The 14,039-nt window shown below is 50.4% G+C and overlaps 1 protein-coding gene across 8 annotated transcripts in view; it reads left to right on the forward strand.

The window, feature by feature from the left end:
* CACNA1C (calcium voltage-gated channel subunit alpha1 C) overlaps positions 1-14,039 on the forward strand; it is a 390,058-nt gene that overhangs the window by 250,259 nt on the left and 125,760 nt on the right. For all 8 annotated transcript variants that reach the window (XM_065943172.1, XM_065943187.1, XM_065943201.1 and 5 more), the window contains exon 6: positions 7,473-7,631. In XM_065943172.1, coding sequence (XP_065799244.1) covers positions 7,473-7,631 — 159 coding nt within the window. The remainder of the gene's footprint in view (positions 1-7,472; positions 7,632-14,039) is intronic.

Consider the following 14,039-nt stretch of genomic DNA (forward strand, 5'->3'; position numbering starts at 1 on the left):
CTGCACTGGGAGCATGGAGTCTTAACTGCTTAACCACCAGAGTGGTTTTTTTCTACATATACTGATAGACTCAGGATTTTGTTTACTAACATGGTGAAGTACATTTTAACTTGTTATTGAAGTATAATACAGTGGTTAACTTCATGGAGGAGGAGCTATTATCTGGAGGGGCATGATCCAGGCTTCACAGAACTGGCGATGTTCCATTCCTTGATTGGAGTGACAGTTACATGGCTTCATTTTGTGATAAATTGTACATAGTAACATCTTCCTGTTTTATACTTTTCTATTTGTATATCTCATAATTTTTTCCCAAAATGTTTAAAACAGAAGAAAAAGTGCAGGCCCAGGCATCTGTCACTGGCAGGTGCCAAGAGAAGCCTGCATTGTAGGTTTCCTGTGGCAGAGACAGTCATCACCTGCAGGAAGGAAGCATATACAGGGCAGCAAATCTTGATCCAGTCACTTCCCATTGATCAGCGTTGTCATGAGAGATTCACTTTTGAGAAGGATTTTGAGGCCCCATGTGGGGCCACCACCTGCCTCGGCACGCGGTCAGACTTTCATAAGGAGCATTGGCTGATTTTGCACAGACAGCAGCTGATAGTGGAGAGTTTGCAGTCCAGTTGGCTTGTTTCTTTTAATTCTATTTTATTTCATTTTTGGTTGTGTGGGCTCTTCACTGGGGCATGTGGGATCTTAGTTCCCCAACCAGGGATTGAACCCACGTCCGCTGCATTACAAGGTGCGTTCTTAACCACTGGACAACCAGGGAAGTCCCCAAGTTGGCTTGGTTTTTAACTCCAGCTCCAGGTGTGTCATCTTGGAAGAGTCATCACTGTTACCCAAGCCTCAGCTCATATATCTTGCTCAAGACGGAGATTCAGTGAAATGATGTGTGTTAGAGCACTTAGCATGGCGCTCAGCACAAGCTGGGTCCTCAGGAAACTGGAGCTATTTCTGTAGCCTCCATTTAGCCATATTTACTTTCTCCTAATATCAGAATTTTTAAAATAGTTTTCCTTTGAGCTCCTCTTTCCAGCTCATTTTTCTAATACAAACAATTCAACGTGAAGGTTGATATTTTAATTACTCTTATAGTTTGTAATTTATTAGGCAGCAGAGGACCCACTATCCCTCTTCCAGGTCAAAACCCTCCTTTCACGCTTACTGAAGCACTTGTGGGATGCAGAAATTTATTAAGATGGAAAGGTTAAATTAAAAGTAAATGAAAATCTCTAATGAGTAAAGACATTTTAATAAGAACATGCAAAAAAGTAATGAAGCTAGAGACTGAAGGGAGCCATCCATGCAAGAGCTCTTCCTTCCTTCATCAGGCACCCTTGAACCTCTGGGTGACAGGCTTACCCCTTAACCCAAGAGAGAACTATTGCCTCTCTAGTTCTAAATATATTTGCTTTTGAAAGCCACTAACCATATTAGGCCATTAAAAAGTGTCCATTGCTTCATTAGCCAAGTGAAGCCACAAAACGTGATCTGTGAGATTCATCATGGCTCCAGTTTCTAGCTAGTACAAACTTATTGCTGTAGATCAGAAATAAGGCCAGTCATCTCAACTTGATGTTGATGTTGATGGTGATGATGGTGATGATGATGATGATGGTGATGACAGTGATATTAAAGGTGATGATGACAGTGATGATGATGGTGGTGGTGATGATGGTGATGTTGATGGTGATGGTGGTGATGATGATAATGGTGATCATGGTGATAATATTGAAGGTGATGATGTTGGTGATGATGGTGATATTAAAGGTGATGGTGATGATGTTGACAATATTGAAGGTGATGATGACAGTGATGATGTGATGATAATGATATTGAAAGTCATGATGATGATGGTGATCATGGTGATGATACTGTAGGTGATGATGGTGATGATGATGATATTAAAGGTGATGATGACAGTGATGATGGTGCTGATATTGATCATGATGGTGATGATGGTGAAGATGAGGATGATAACAATGATGATGATGATGTTGGTTTCGATGACACAGATGATTCACAGCCACACATGCTAATAGGGACAAGCAGATATGACATCAGATGTCTGTCGTCAGGAGGCCTTCCTTGGGTGCAGCCCAAATAATTTTCTCTGAAAGTGACTTCTGCTTCCTCACAATTCCAACAGAATTAGTAACTGGATTCCCAAATCTTCCAGGAATTTTTCTAAGAAGCAAATCAAAACCCAGGAGAGCATGAGGCTGGCAGATGAGGGAGCTGGGGTCTCTGTATACCCAGGCAGGCCATCTTCCATGTGGGACATGCAGACCCCTCTGCTGGACCCACCCAGCTGGGTCCTCTTCCCCACATGCTCAACCTCCAGCTCAACCTCCAGCTCATGTGTCATTGCCCGAGGACATTTCCTCTGCCCTCTGGCCATGGGAGTGGGTGGGACCTTCATGACACCCTGTCTTTTCCTTGAAAACACTTAAGTAGCTTGTGATTCCATGTCGATTAAGTAGTTATTTGATCCATGTTTGGCTTCTTTATAAGCTCTTTGAGGGCGAGGTCCCTAGGCCTCATACTGACCACCTGCCCCCATCCCTGGGGCAGCAGATGACTCATGGAACATAGCTCAACAAATGACTTTGAGTAAAAACAAAGGCATTGAGTGTGGTGACCCCAGAATTCTCCCATTCTAGCCAACTTTGGTCCATCCGTGAGAAGCCTGTACCTGCCACCCAGTGCTAAGCCCAGACCTCCCCCTGTTCGGTGATCCTCAGCATCACTCCCTTTGGAGCTGCAATCAGGTCTCCTGGTCATTTCTGTTGCTTTCCCACAGCTTGGTAGGCACCATTGAATCTGAATAGTTGGGACGTAAATGTGCCTTTGTAGATGCCAGCCAAGAAGCTCTAGGTCCACTCTGAGTGATGAAATCAAACAGCATCAGCAGAGACCTCTGAGTTGGGGTCTTCAGTGGTTTCTCCACCCACACCAACCCTCCCCTTTATGCCAGGTGACCTGGGTCTGCTTCAGACACACCTGCATATGCAGTTCGGCCCCCAGGTCTCATGGTCCTCTTTTCTGGGATCTGACTCATGGAGTCATAGCCACCCCCCAACCTGCCATCACCCCTAGGGCCCCCACAAAACATCTCCTCACTGGAGCATGGCTGGACAAGAGGCTCCTGAACTGATCAATCAGAAGAGCCTGCTCTGGCGTCAGTCACTCATCATCATGGGCCAAGCATCACCTGTAGCCAACACCTCCAGGCCAGTGTCAACATGGTCTTGAAGGAAGACGCTGTGGCTGGTTTCCATAATCAATGGCTCCTCTCAATCTTCTAAGGGAAAATACCATGCTTTGCATATTCGGACCCTCTACATCTTCCCTAAGCTGAAAGTCTGAAGTTGTCCTCAGCAGGAATGCAGACAGTGGTCTGGGCCTCACGACAGCATGGAAGGAGAAGAGGAAAGGCAGTGCATGCAGCTCAGCTTCTTCTCCATCCTCACCTGAGCCCAGCATCCAGCAAAGCTGCTCGTTAGAGTCCCATCTTCCTGGAAAGCTGGCGGCTGGGCTTCCTAGGGTGGGGGTGGGGGTAGGTGGTTCATCCCTCATGAGGAGGCCACCCACACAAACTGCAAATGGGAGACTGGACTCCCAGGTTGTATGTTGTGTGCCAGATGGAGCTGTCTGCTCCACATTCCTGCTGTCCCCGTAAGTCCACGTGTGTCTGTCAGGTCTCACGTCCTGATTTAGGGCCAAGAGCACATACTCACCATGCGTGTGGCCCGTAGTGACGTCATGTGATCATGTCCATGGGGCCCTTCGTGGTCTCATGTCCTCGAGGTGCTTTCCAGGCTCGTCTGAACCCAAGCCTCCTCAGAGACCCTGCTCACTGGTCCATCCAAGGAAGGCACTGGGGTGCAGAGATGTCGCTGAGTTTTCCAGGTTGAATTGGGAGCAGGAGGGGCCTGTTGTGAAGATAGCTATGAGCTGGTTCCTAGGAGAAGCTGTTCAGACTCAGGTCTTGAGAGCCAGTTATGTGCAGAGGTGCTGCAGAGGGGAGCGCTGAGAGAGGGGCCCTGGTGGCACCTGTACACCCCATCCTGGCTTCTGCCGGTGGTGGGATGGAGGGCAGGGGCTTGAAGCCTTTGCTAGCCTAGCCTCAGAGGCAGTGGGGCCCCCTGGAAGCAGCGCGAGGCCCCCACCTTCCCAGAAGATGTCACGAGAGTGTGCTATTGCTTCGCAGATGCGGGTCTTTGACGCTGAAGGCCATGGGCCAGGGCACATGGAGGCACTGGGCCCAGTCGTGCAGCCCCTGGCCTAGAGTCAGGCCACCAGCACTGAGCCCTGTGCCTCTCCACCAGCTGTGATGCTTAACCTCTCTGGAACTCACTCTTCTCCTCTGTAAGATATAGTTACTGACAGTACCTACTTCCCTGGTTGTGCCAGGGGGATTGGGGTCATCTTCCTGCCCCAGCAAGTCTTCATTCCACATCGATAAGGACTGGGAGTTTCAGTGCCCTGGAGTCACTCTTCATTCACTGGCTGAATCCCCGCCAAAGCTCCTCCTCCATGAGCTCATCCAGTCACTGCTTGCATCCCTCTGAGGATGGGAGGCTCACTGCCTCTCGGAGCATCCGGCTCCACCTTAGGTCTGTTTCTTGGACAGTCTATTTGTGTTGACTTCCTGGTTGGCCCTGGCTCCATTCCTGTGGTCATGCTCAATTCCACCACTCTCCTTCTTCAGAACAGCAGGTTAAATCCTGTGAAGGTCATGGACAGCCCCCTCTGTGCCTGTGTGCTTCCCACTCCACGGGTCTTGTCTTTTCCCAGTGACACCCCTCGGTGTCTCCGGGAGATACTTGAATGAACAGCATGACTTCTGAAAGCAGCCTGTGCAATGAGTCCCTGCCGCATGCCGAGGAGCACAGATGAGAGGACAGGCAGCTGGGGCTGCGCATCAGGCAGGGAGCAGCGTCCACAGGGGGAAGAACACATGCTGACATGGGGAGGCTGCGGCTGGAGAGTGCGGTGTGGGCCGGAGTCAGGGGCCATCAGCTGGAGAACGTGGGTGACAGCACATCAGAAGACACTTTGCATGTGTGCTTTGGAATGAGCATCCCAGCTGTAATGTGGAGACAGCAAGCTGAGTGACCAATCCAGTGGCCACAGTGTCCAATATGCACCCCAAGAGGCTGGGAGTGTCTCCCTCCAGGGGTGGGACCACAAACGAGTTATTTTTTCTTCCCCCTTCCTTTTGTTTTCTCATTTCTCTATAATAAGCATTTCCCATCTCCTTCATGATGAACATGGATTATTTATGTAGTAACAGTTACCTACACTTTGCTGCTGCTGCTGCTGCTTCTAAGTCACTTCAGTTGTGTCGACTCTGTGTGACCCCATAGACGTCAGCCCACCAGGCTCCCCCGTCCCCAGGATTCTCCAGGCAAGAACACTGGAGTGGGTTGCCATTTCCTTCTCCAGTGTGTGAAAGTGAAAAGTGAAAGTGGAGTCGCTCAGTCCAACTCTTAGCAACCCCATGGACCACAGCCTATCAAGTCCTGCAAAAGCGAACTGGCAGGACTTGGTATGGTTGGATGCCCAGGTCTGATCTTGGTGCTTGAGGAGGGGAGTGCCCACCACCCTGACAGGGATGGGTGGGAGCATAGCATTGGTCAGGAATTCTACGGCCCCGACGGTGGCCAGAAGAACAGAGTGACTTCTTCTGGGCACCTTCACAGCCAGGCCTGCAGGCCCTGGGGGCTCGCCTGTCTATTTGCAGAGCTCCCAGTGCCAGACTTGGTGACAGCAAAGCCCCCAGAGCTTGATGACGGCGGCAGCAGCCTGTGCTTGGCTGTCTTAGGCCACATGTGCTCAGCATCGAGCAAAGTCTCAGCGATGAAGGGGCCAGGGGCCCACAGTCCCCATGTTCACAAAGCTCAGCCCAACGTGGGAGGCAGGTATAAACGTTTAAAAGCCACTTAATGAACATGTGACTGCAAATGGAGACTCAGCTCCGAAGGAAAGGAATAGTTTCCAACAAGACCTAGAAGAAAGGAGGTGTCTCCTGGGGTGGGGCAGGCGGGAGGCAGGGGGGTGGGCCTTGGGCCGAGAGCAGAAGGATAAGCTGAGGGAGTTATTGGAAAGTGTCCTGGCCGAGGGAACAGCGCAGACAATGGTCCTGGGGCGGGAGGAAGGATGGCAGATCTGAGTCTGAAAGAAGCACTGTTGGATCAGGAGTCCAGAGAGGGAGGAGCCTTGTACGGCAGGAGGACCCTCCCCATCCTGTGTCCCCCTATTCTGTGCCACGTTCCCCTCGTGGCCTGAACAGCCTCCTCCGGGGATGCCCCCAGCAGTCACCCCAAAAACCAGCGTGCAGCTCGGCTGTCAGCTTCCTCCGAGGCTCTGCACACCTGCATGCAGTGTGTACAACCTGCTAATTAACAGAGTCACGTGGATCAGAAAGCATCGTGCTCTACTGGGAGGCTGTGAAGCCCTCTCGTTAATTCGCAGGTGAAATTATTCTGGCTTTTCTCTTGTTTTGCTTCCTCTCCCCAGCTCGCTTGATGACTGGGGTGAGTCCTCCCAATTAGACTTGTGAACCCCTCTCCTCCAGGTCATGAAGCCTCAGGGACCCCCTTAGGGCACAGGGAGGGAGTGCCCAGCCTTCGGGTACCAGTGCCAAGGGCAGTGGGGGCAGAGGGGTGACACCCCCAGTGCAGGAGAGGAGGGAGGTGGTCCCCGGCTGGTGGGTGGTGCCCCGCGGGGTGACTCAGAAGTGGGGGTCCTGGCGTCTGTGTGAGCCTCCACACAACCAGCCTGGACGAGAGGCAGGGAGCCAGCCCTTCCCCCACTTCTGTCCTGGATGTGGAGATGGTGTCCCCCTGTTGACAGAAGGCCTCCTGGGACCTGGGGGAGGTCTGGGGGGCTTGCCGGCAACCACCATTTACAAATGAACATGTGCAGCCTCTTCTTTGAACGAGGAACATTCAGGGATGATATTTACGGTTCAGCTTATAAGCAAGGGGTCCTTCTCCCTGTAAGACAGCAGCATAGGCCTGAAACCCCTGGGTGCTGACAAGACCTGTTGTGAAAGAAGCTTTTTACTTATCTTTTTTCTCTGAAAGGATCAGGGGACTTCAGAACCCATTCGTTGAGGTGACACATGCAAACCAGAACTACCCTTCTAACCACGCTGAAGTACACTAAGACAACTCCACCTCTATCACTAGGATCACTCTCCTCCTCCCCAGTTGAGAGGCCCTTAGAAGGACAGTGTCTGCCTGTCCTGCCATTTGGATGTGGCTCCCGGGGAGGTTTGCAGTCAGGCCCACCTGGATCCACTCCTGCACCCCACCAGGCGTCACTCTGACTGTGCAACCTGGAGCCTCGGTTTCCTCACCTGAAACTGGGCGGCAAGACCCTCAGGGGAGGCAAAGTCGAGCAAACGGCATGAGCTTCAGGCAGCGGGGTTGAGAGCATGAGTTTTGTCATTGCAGGTCTCCAGGTGGTCCTGAACTCCATCATCAAGGCCATGGTGCCCCTGCTGCACATCGCCCTGCTCGTGCTCTTTGTCATCATCATCTACGCCATCATCGGCCTGGAGCTCTTCATGGGCAAGATGCACAAGACCTGCTACAACCAAGAGGGCATTGCAGGTAAGGGAGGCGCCATCCCTCCCAGCCGCTGGGGAGCCCTGCCTTCTGGCATCTGCGTTTCCTCTGCCAAGAGAGGCAGGGATTTTATTTTCTCTCTGGGGTCTAACTTCTGTGTTTATTAAAATGAGTCTCTGTTAAAATAGCTAAACGTAAGCTTTGTCCAGCACTGCCCTGTGTGTGTGTGTGTGTGTGTGTGTGTGTGTTAGTCACTTCGGTCGTGTCCTACTCTTTGAGAACTCATGAACTGAAGCCCACCAGGCTCCTCTGTCCATGGACTTCTCCAGGCAAGAATACTGGAGTGAATAGCCATTTCCTTCTCCAAGGCATCTTCCCAACCCAGGGATCATACCCGTGTCTCCTGCACTGCAGGCAGATTCTTTACCATCTGAGCCACCAGGGAAGCCCTGTCTGGCACTGATAAGCACTCTCTGAACAAGGCGCTTAGCCAACACTGAATTTTTTAAGAATCAGAGCTTAGTTGGTGACTCTGCCCTTGCCCCTCATGTGGCTGATCGTCAACTGTGCCTTCGGGAGAAAGACCCGCCTTCGGGAGAAAGCCCCGCCCTTGGGAGGAAGCCCCGCCCTCGGGAGGAAGCCCCGCCCTCAGCCGGTAGGCTCACAACCTTGCGTCCTTCTCACCTCTGGGGTGACCTGGCTCCTCTGCCTCAGTGTTTCTACCTGCCGTCCGGGGGCCCCCAGTCCAGGTGAGGAGGACGGCCTGTGACAAAACTCCTTTCCTCCGGGAGGTGTGGCTCTCCACGTCCTTCCCATAAGCCAGTGAGTTTAACCAGCCATGCTGCTCACTGACACCCCTGGTAGGACTGAAGTTTGGACTTGACAGACACTCCACAGACTGTTGTCTTTAGCTCCTAACATCTCAGCTGGACTTTAAAATTTAAAAAAAAAAAAAAAAAAAAAAAACCCATTTAAATAGAAATTGACAAGGCTTTTAAACAGACAAAGTAGTTTAGCACAAAAGATTATTTAAAACAATATACTCTGCAAAGGAGTGAGCCATGTTCGATATGTGTGATTTTTTCAAACAAGATCTTCCGTCTTAGTTTTTTAGCGTCTTGGGAAAGAAAGGGGAGCATCCTCTGAAGCCTTGAAAGACCCTCTGTCCCCTCCATGTCCATCGCTTCTCACTCCCCTCAACCCAGGCAATAAATTAAACCTGAGCCCCTTGCCCTGGGTGTGGCAGGAACATTCAGTGGAGGGAGTGACATGAGTTACTCACATTCAGAAACCAAAGCAGACCCCCTGACATGAGTTACTCACATTCAGAAACCAAAGCAGACCCCCTGATCTGTGTGGTCTGGTTAGACTTAATAGATTGACTGGGTCTTTGTACGTGGCCACAGCCGAAACGAAACCCCCAAACTGTGAACCTACAGTCAGAGATTCACACAATTGTTTTAACTTTCTTGATGGTGAGTCTAAGAGGAGACTGTTTTTTCACTGTAGAGAGCATTTCGTGGATCATAATTATATAAAATAAACTGTCATGTTCTTTTTTAAAAAAAAAAAAAACTTTTAAAATTGAAGGAATTGGGTCTTGACTTTAGCTAAAATTCTGAGATTTTCAGCCTTGCTTAAAGAAATACCCAACATTACAGTGAGTAATGTTCTCCCCCTTTAATTCAAAGCCTTCTTTTTGTTGGGCTCCATCTGTAGCTGCCCTGAACCAATACATTTAACACTGATTGTGCAGCTTCCTTAGGGCTCATCCTAAGACCTGCCTGAGAGCGAGTGTAGGACATATAAAGTTCATGCCGTCCTATTGAAATGGTCATGACCCGTCTGACCCAGATTTCTCAGGCCGGCGTGGGGATGTCAGGTCTAGAAGACCCCATCAGCTGAGCAATGATTGGGCTCACTTGAGCACGGAGGGGGCGGGGGGGGTGAGATTCCCCCTGAGCAACCCGCTCCCACACGGCTGTGCTCCCTGAGCTGAGGGAGACGCTCACACACCTCCCTCCCTCACCCCCGCCCCAAGGTTTCTGCCCTGACGCTTGGGGACCAGCCAAGGCAGGTTTCCTGAGGGCAGCAGGATCCTGTGGGGCTGCACCAGCACCACCTGGGAGCCTCTGACTTTGTGGTCAGGCCATCAGTGGTCTCAAATCTGACTTTGTGGTCAGGCCATCAGTGGTCTCAAGTGGCCAGTAAATGCTGGGTGTGACGGCCCAGGCCGTGGCTCCTCTGTGTTGGACGGGACAGCCGTAGGCCTGCCGAGACCTCCAGTGGCCCCTCTGCTCTCAGGGGACGGCAGGAATGGCCTGGCCGGTTGGATGGCCAGTCTGGGAACACACTGCTGTCCATTCCTGAGGGTAAACAGACCAGGAAATGTGCCTGCTTCTTTCCAGAAAACACCCAGGTTATTTACCTGATGGTTTATCTCCCCCGCCATCAGGTTCGGAAAAGAATCAGCCCCCACCACAGAAACACAGTCAGCTGGGGAGCCCAAGGACAGACTCCGGGGACATTCTCCCGAGGGAGGAGCCCTGCCAGCCCCACGGGAAGGGGACCTCTCTGTGAGTGGAGCCAGACCCCATGGGGAGGGCGCCCAGGACACTGACTGCAGAGCCGATTCGCTCAGTGCCCTGCACCAAATCCTGGGTTGGTCCAGAGACCCTCATCCCACAGTGGTGAGGGCTCCTTCCACCCACACGGTGACCAGCGCCGACAGGGAAGAACACATACAGGAACCCGGACACACTCAGCACAGCCAGAGGGTGGAGGGCCCAAGCCTGCAACTTTTGACCCCAGTCCCCCTTTGCTTTGGAGATGTTGGCATCACCTTTGGAATGGGTGTCTTTTTTTCATTGTAGACTTTGGGTTGAATTCCTGAATTTTCCTGCAAATTTAGATTATGCTAAAGTGCCTGAATATCCTTGTCTTTGGTTTTCTTAAGGGATTTTACATCCGGTGATTTTTATACTTGAGACAGTTTTGTGAGCGTGTAGACATGGGAAACCTTGGGTGTTGAATCCATACCAGAAAGCTCTGGGCTGCCGGTAGACTGTTGTTCCACCCGTGGGCTGCCCCTTCCAGTCCCTGAAGACACAGCCTTTGGAGACGCACATTCCCCGATTCTGGAGGCATCTGCAAGGCGCCTTCCTTGTTCCTCAACAGACACATCACCATATGTCCATCCTTTTTTCTCTGGTTGTCCCATCTGTTTGGTGGTGCTCGAGCCAGGTCATTCTGAATCGCTCTCCCAAGTGCAATAATTACCCCTGAGACTGGAAGAGAGCTGGTTGGCTGAAACCCAGACGTGAAATCACTTCCTCTCTATTCACTGCTCAGATTTGGGGCCTCAGAAAGTAACTGGTTTTGTCTTTGGTCATTTCCCCCTGGAGCCCCTAGCTGGCGTTCTCCCAGAGTCCCTGCTCCTGCTGGTGTTAACCACACTTCCAAAATCTCTCTCATCTTCACCTCTATTCTTCTGCCACAGACTTAATTTGGAACTTTCCAGAATGACCCCTCCTCTCTCACTTCTGCTTTGAAATGGGGAGTCCGCATGGCTTCAGCTTTTTCTCCAGCTTCACGCTCCCACCTTCCTCTCTGGGAATCCACAGCTCTGCAGAAAATCCAACATGTCTTCACGTTTAGACTAATTTCCCCTCACCCTCAAGGGCACGTTGCCAGGACCTGCTGATCTGTGTGTGTTCACATTTTCCAAGTGTTCCCTTTAGTGCTTTTTATAGGCACCTATTTTTACCAGATTGTTATTGCTCCTTAATTGTTCTCAAATCTTTTTTTATTGTTGTTCAAGACCGATTCAGGATAGCAGAGAGGCACTTGATCCTGCAGACCGACTTTCTGAATCTGGTCCTCTCTCATTTATTAATGAGATTGCATCCCCTGGATGCTGTTTTCTTTCCAGCATCCATTTATAAAGCCCCGAGTTCCATGCTCCTCCCTTGAGGACACTCGGAACCCACTCTAGCAGCCTTCACCTTTTCCTCATTTCAGATCTGAGGAATTGGGATGCAAGGAACGCTATCAGATCAGAGGTCACAGTGCAAAGATTAGCAGCATCTTTACTGTGCCAGAGAGCAAGACCCAAGAAAAAGAAACCCAAGTTTCTATGTTGTTCACTTTCTCTTTTGTCTTATCTTTCATCTTCCCAGCACTTTTATCACAATGACTGAACACATCATCCCAGAAAGCCATCACTAGACCAGTGAACCCAATAAAATTTACTATCTGTTTGGTTCCTGGGTTTCCAGTCCACTTACTCTCAATTTCTAGGTGCTTGTCATCCACTTTCTTATGTATTCCTTAGGTCTGAGGCTGACTTTTCAGGTTCCACCGTCTTACAGCCTCCCATTACTTAACCTCACATCCAAATTTGCAAAGATTTCAAAAGTCCAGAAGTCACCAAAAACAGACCGAAGTTCCTTTCCATGAAGGGGGTCTCTTGGGGGCCAGATCCCAGGGTAGGAAATGGTGCAGACACTGTCGTCCCCCGTATGATTCAGGGACCAGGGATCCCTTGGGTCGTTGCACACACACCTGACCTGGAGCACCAGGCCTGGAACAAGCCAGGAAGCTGCTCTGCTCACAGCGGCCCCAGCCTGTGGAAGCCAGTCAGCCAGCTGTCCATCACCAGGCGAGCGGATAAACCCACAGTGACCTGTACGTCCGTGGAAAGGAACAGACCATGAAACATGGTGCCTTGTGAAAAAATATGGACCCCAAAGCCACCTAGTGTGATTCCATCCACATGAAATTGCAAGGCAGGCAGATCCGTAGACAGACGGCAGGTGTGACTGCCGAGGGCTGACTGCAGACAGGGCTCAGAAATTTGGGACGGTGGAAGCGTTTCCAAATGGGTTGTGGTAACGGCTTGACGGCTCTATAAATTTACTAAAAATAACTGAGCTGTCCATGCTCACTGATGACTTGTCCGGCATGTAAATTATGTTTCAATGAAGCTGTTTGTAAAGAGAGAGAAAGGCAAAAAGCCAAGACAGCACAGGCCGGCATGTGTCTCCAACCGCACAGCTCAATTCACACCCCAAAGGGTCACCCTTAGTGAAGACTTAGGATTAGTATTCCTCTGTTGTCATCCTCCGGGGAGTGAAAAGCTGTAATCTGAAGCCACAGACTGAGAAGCAGCCCAGCAGCCAATAGCCTCGACATCGAAGTCCTCGCCCCCAATTACTTGGATCTGCCAGAAACCAGAGAGGACCCTGGTGGCCTGGAGTCTCCGAATGAAGGACGACAAGCAAACTTTCTCTCTGGGGGCACATCCTCGCTGCCATTTGAGTTGTTTGCTAGAACGAAGGTCCGTTCTGTTATCCCTGTTTCTTTCTACAAGCCCAAGACGATGCTCTTAATTTCTCAGAGTTCTGCAAATTCCATGCCATTACCTCTTGCAACTGGGACCAAGACTCTCAGTATTTTACCAAAATGGAAATTCTCAGCTCAGCCAAGTCTAGTTCAATTCACCAATGACCTCTGCATGAAAAATAGCCTAACTCACTGATTTCCCAGCACCTCTTCCTGGAGCATGGAATTAGCCTGAGCACAGCCTGCGGCCATGGGAGATGTTAAGCTGTTTCCTGGAAAAGCCAAGAGGACTTCATACGGGAGAGCATTCTTCCCATCCCCCGTGGCCACTCTGTCCTGAGTAGACGTCCAGATGGTTTTTCTCTTCTGAAGACGCTGGAGAAAAGGGCAGGAGGCAAGGTTCCGCGTGACACTACCACGCAAAATACTGCAGTGGCATTGTTCCTGGGGCTGGGATAATGCTCTGTAGGGGGTACTTTTCGCCATCCGAATTTGTTCTCTGTCCTTCATCAGGAAGGCATCCTCCGCTGTAGAGTGACCTGCATCCCTCGTGAAGCATCATGTTACATGCTGCATGGACCTGTGGGGAGTCAGGAATTGCCACTGAGCAGGATCTCTGGCCAATTACATGAAAGAACCTTCCAATCAACAATACTGAGGGATCCTGAGAAAACTGTAATTGAAAAAGACACATGTACCCCAAAGTTCATTGCCGCACTATTTACAATAGCTAGATCATGGAAGAAACCTAGATGAATAGATAAAGATGCTGTGGTACATATACACAGTGGAATATTACTCAACCATAAAAAAGAATGCATTTGAGTCAGTTCTAATGAGGTGGATGAACCTAGAGCCTATTATACAGAGTGAAGTAAGTCGGAAAGAGGAAGACAAATATCATATATTAACACATATCTATATGGGATCTAGAAAGATGGTACTGATGAACCTATTTGTAGGGCAGTGGTGGAAATGCCAACATAGAGACAGACTTGTGGATACAGGGGAGGAAGGAGAGGGCAGGACAAATGGAGAGAGTAGTAGGTAAACATAGACACCAGCGTGTGTAAAATAGATGGCCTGTGGGAATTTTCTGTGTGACACCGG

This window comes from Muntiacus reevesi, chromosome 1, assembly GCF_963930625.1.
Source record: "Muntiacus reevesi chromosome 1, mMunRee1.1, whole genome shotgun sequence".
NCBI classification, from domain to species: domain Eukaryota; kingdom Metazoa; phylum Chordata; class Mammalia; order Artiodactyla; family Cervidae; genus Muntiacus; species Muntiacus reevesi.